At 46.8% G+C, this 3,227-nt stretch overlaps 1 protein-coding gene across 1 annotated transcript; it reads left to right on the forward strand.

Moving 5' to 3' along the window:
* Positions 1–1,678: 1,678 nt before the first annotated feature.
* Positions 1,679–2,710, forward strand: LOC110098278. The gene has a single exon (XM_020825048.1). It carries the CDS (start codon positions 1,679–1,681, stop codon positions 2,708–2,710), a length of 1,032 nt encoding a protein of 343 aa, XP_020680707.1.
* The last annotated feature ends 517 nt before the right edge of the window (positions 2,711–3,227 follow it).

The following is a 3,227-nucleotide window of genomic DNA, read 5'->3' on the forward strand; positions in this document are numbered from 1 at the left end:
ATGTTCGTAGCCAGTAGTTGCAATAGCAAGAGCTTGCAGCCACAGATGATGTAGTTGTAGGGGCTAGAGCCTACTAGGAGGACTTTGCCAAGTGTCAAGGCTTGGAAAAATTATTCCGTCAGCTTACTTGATGTAGAACTACATCAGGTAGCCTATAATATGTCGCCATGTGCGCTTACTCTTTACCACGCGGCCCGATGACCCGACTCGGACCGAATCCGGTGAGGGAGGCAGCAAACCTGCGATTGGAAAATATGCTAACCTGCGATTTTGGGTTATGTAGTCGGAGGTGAGGCTCGCTGGTGAGGGAGGCAGCAGATCAGACGACACGGAGGCGGCTAAGGCCAGTCGGAGGAAGGTGCAGTCGCGGTTCGTGCGGCTCAGGATAGTGCCGCCGAGGAAGGTGGTCGGGTTCATGCCTGTAGATCAGGACGGTGTTGCCAATTGGTTTGGAGACGAAGCGAGGCTGCTGGCTCTTTCGCAAGATTGGAGGTCGGGCGTGTGACCGGAGGCCCACGGAGATGTGCGATCGCGGCTTGATCACCTAAGCAAGAGAATCTCTTGAAAATTCCAATTGCCAGTACGCATAACTCCCTTTTCATTTTCTTGTTTTTGTTTTATATGAACACATCTAGGGATGTAAACGAGTCGAGCTCGAGCTCGATTAGTGGGCTCGAGATCAACTCGTTTAGAAAATATAAAGCTCGAGCTCGACTCGAAAGCTTGAGCTCGTTTGAAAAGCTCGAGCTCGTTTGAGAAGCACCAACGCATGTGATGCTTATTATTATATAAAAAAATTAATAATATTTTCTCGGGTTTAGCTCGAAACTCGAGCTCGTTTATCATACGAGCTCGATTGTAGGCTCGAGCTCGAAGCTCGATAAGCTCGGCTCGCGAGCTTGTTAACGAGTCGAGTTCGAGCCGGCTCGGCTCACTTACACCCCTAAACACATCAGTGTTTTTTTTTTTTTTAATTGAGGGCTTAGCCCATTCTATTAAAAGAATAAGGATTACAAAAATGCATCAAAAAAGGCTTAGCCTACAAAAAGAGGCTGAAACAAAATGGAAAAGAACAAATAAATACAACTCAGCAAATAAAATAAAAACCAAAACAGACAAAAATTCTATCTAGTGGGGAGTCAGAACGATCACGTACGATTATAGTAGAAATCCTTCCATCCTTCGATTGCCCTAAGACCATCCAAAAAGAGCTAAAATATGTCATCATTGTACACGACCCAAGCGTTATGGACGACGGCTGCCAATTTTAATTATTATTTTACTCTTCATATGGCATTTGAGATCCATATCCATACTGGGACGAGTGGCAGAACAACTGTTGCTGGCTTCAAATTAATAAACAGCATAGGCCTTTTTCAACATGATTTTATTAATATATTATTTATTTTTATATAAGAAAAAAATTTATGTCACAATCCTTCTAACTTTTTCAGAACTGCAGTTAACATTTCTTTTTTTTAAGAAGCCGTAAACAGTATCCTGAGCCCCACCATTCTTTTGAGAACGTAATCTGGCACCCTTGTATATCCTTACATTGAGTTTGCTGTCCCGTTCTGCTAGGGTTTTCTACCTTAGCTCCTTCCCGCCCACAAGCTTGCTTTTTTCCCGCCACCTCGTGGGGAGAGGGGTTTCTCCCCTCCCCTCCGCCCACTTTTTGATGGCTTCCTCCTCCTACAACATGCATTTCCCGCCTTTGCCTGGAGGCCCATCCTCCTCCTTGCTCCCTGTTTTCTCTAACCCGATCGGGTTAAACTTTGTCTCAAACCTAACCAAGGAAGATCCTGTTGCCAGTGATTTTTCACTATCCTTCCATCCCCCTGCTCCTAAGGTTCCTTTTTCTACAGATGAGCTTGCTCTTGGGCTCCCTGATTGGGGCTCTTGTCTTGTCGGGTACTCTATCGGCCCCCGACCCACCTACCTCAGCCTTCTCAATGTGGTGAAGCGTGCTTGGAACCCTAAAGGCTCGGTCGATCTACTCTCGCTGAATGATGGCTTCTTCCTTTTCAAGTTTTCAACTCCGGATGACTACCAAGTTGCATGGACGGGAGGACCCTGGTTCTTCTTTGGCCGGCCATTCATCTTGCAGAAATGGACACCAAAGTTCAAACCTAAAAGAGATGAGTTTTCCTCTATCCCTCTTTGGATAAAAATTTTTGATTTACCTCTAGCTGTTTGGAACCCGACTGGTATTTCTAAGATTGCGAGCTTTGTGGGTCATCCGCTTGCGGTGGATGCTCTCACTGCTAGGAAAACTAGACTTACCTATGCTAGAGTTTGTGTGATGGTATCCTGTAATTCCCCTCTGCCTGATGAAATTCCTGTTTCTCTTGATGGCGATGATGTGAATTTAAAAGTCTTGTATGACTGGAAGCCTTCCCCGTGCTCTGGCTGTGGCTCGTTTGTCCATCCCTCCTCTCTTTGTCACATTAATCCCCAGCCAAAACCCCCCACGGCTCCTGGTCACGAGAGAAGCTCCTCCCGTACTCGGGTTCCCCGTCTCCCCTCAGCTTCTAAACCTCCCCTTCTTCCTCCTAATACGCCCAGAATCATCCCTCCTCCACCAAATACCACTCCACCAATCACTACCCAACCCATCCTTCCCCCCCTGCGTCTTTTTTGCCCGCTGCTGATCAACAGATTTCTGTGGCCTACCCGCCGCGGTCGGAATTACCTACTACTTCTAAGCTGATACCCCCCCCCCCTCTGGTTACTACTGCCCCCCTGGATATCCCCTTGGATCCTTTGCCCAATTTGAACTCCCCCGTAGATGAGCTTTCTTCGTCTGATAATTCCCCTTTGATTACCAGCATATAACCTCCTTCTTCCATCATCCTCAATGGTACCTCCCCTCATCCCCCCTTTCCTTCAGGTACCATTGTTCTTCCTGCAGACCCACCTATCTCCTCTCCCAATAGGTTTGCTCTTCTGCAACTTGAAGATGAACCACCCGACATTGAGACTTCTACCTCTGTCTGTCCCCCAAAAACCCAGAAAAATAAAAACCCAGCTAGCAAAAACAACACTGCCAAATCTGGCAAGAAGACCCGTCCCTCCAAATCAAATTCAAAATGACCCATGGTCCTATTGGCTGCTGGAACGTCAGGGGATTTAACTCGCCTGATAGAGTTCTTGACTGTAAGAAATTTATTTCTTCTCTTCACCTTGACATGCTTTGCATCTTGGAGGCAAAGATCCCCTCCATCTCT

Source organism: Dendrobium catenatum, unplaced genomic scaffold (assembly GCF_001605985.2).
Source record: "Dendrobium catenatum unplaced genomic scaffold, ASM160598v2 fragScaff_scaffold_218, whole genome shotgun sequence".
Classification (NCBI taxonomy): domain Eukaryota; kingdom Viridiplantae; phylum Streptophyta; class Magnoliopsida; order Asparagales; family Orchidaceae; genus Dendrobium; species Dendrobium catenatum.

Excerpts from the sequence above, each read along its gene's own strand:
- LOC110098278 (XM_020825048.1), top strand. The coding sequence starts at position 1,679 with ATGGCTTCCTCCTCCTACAACATGCATTTCCCGCCTTTGCCTGGAGGC.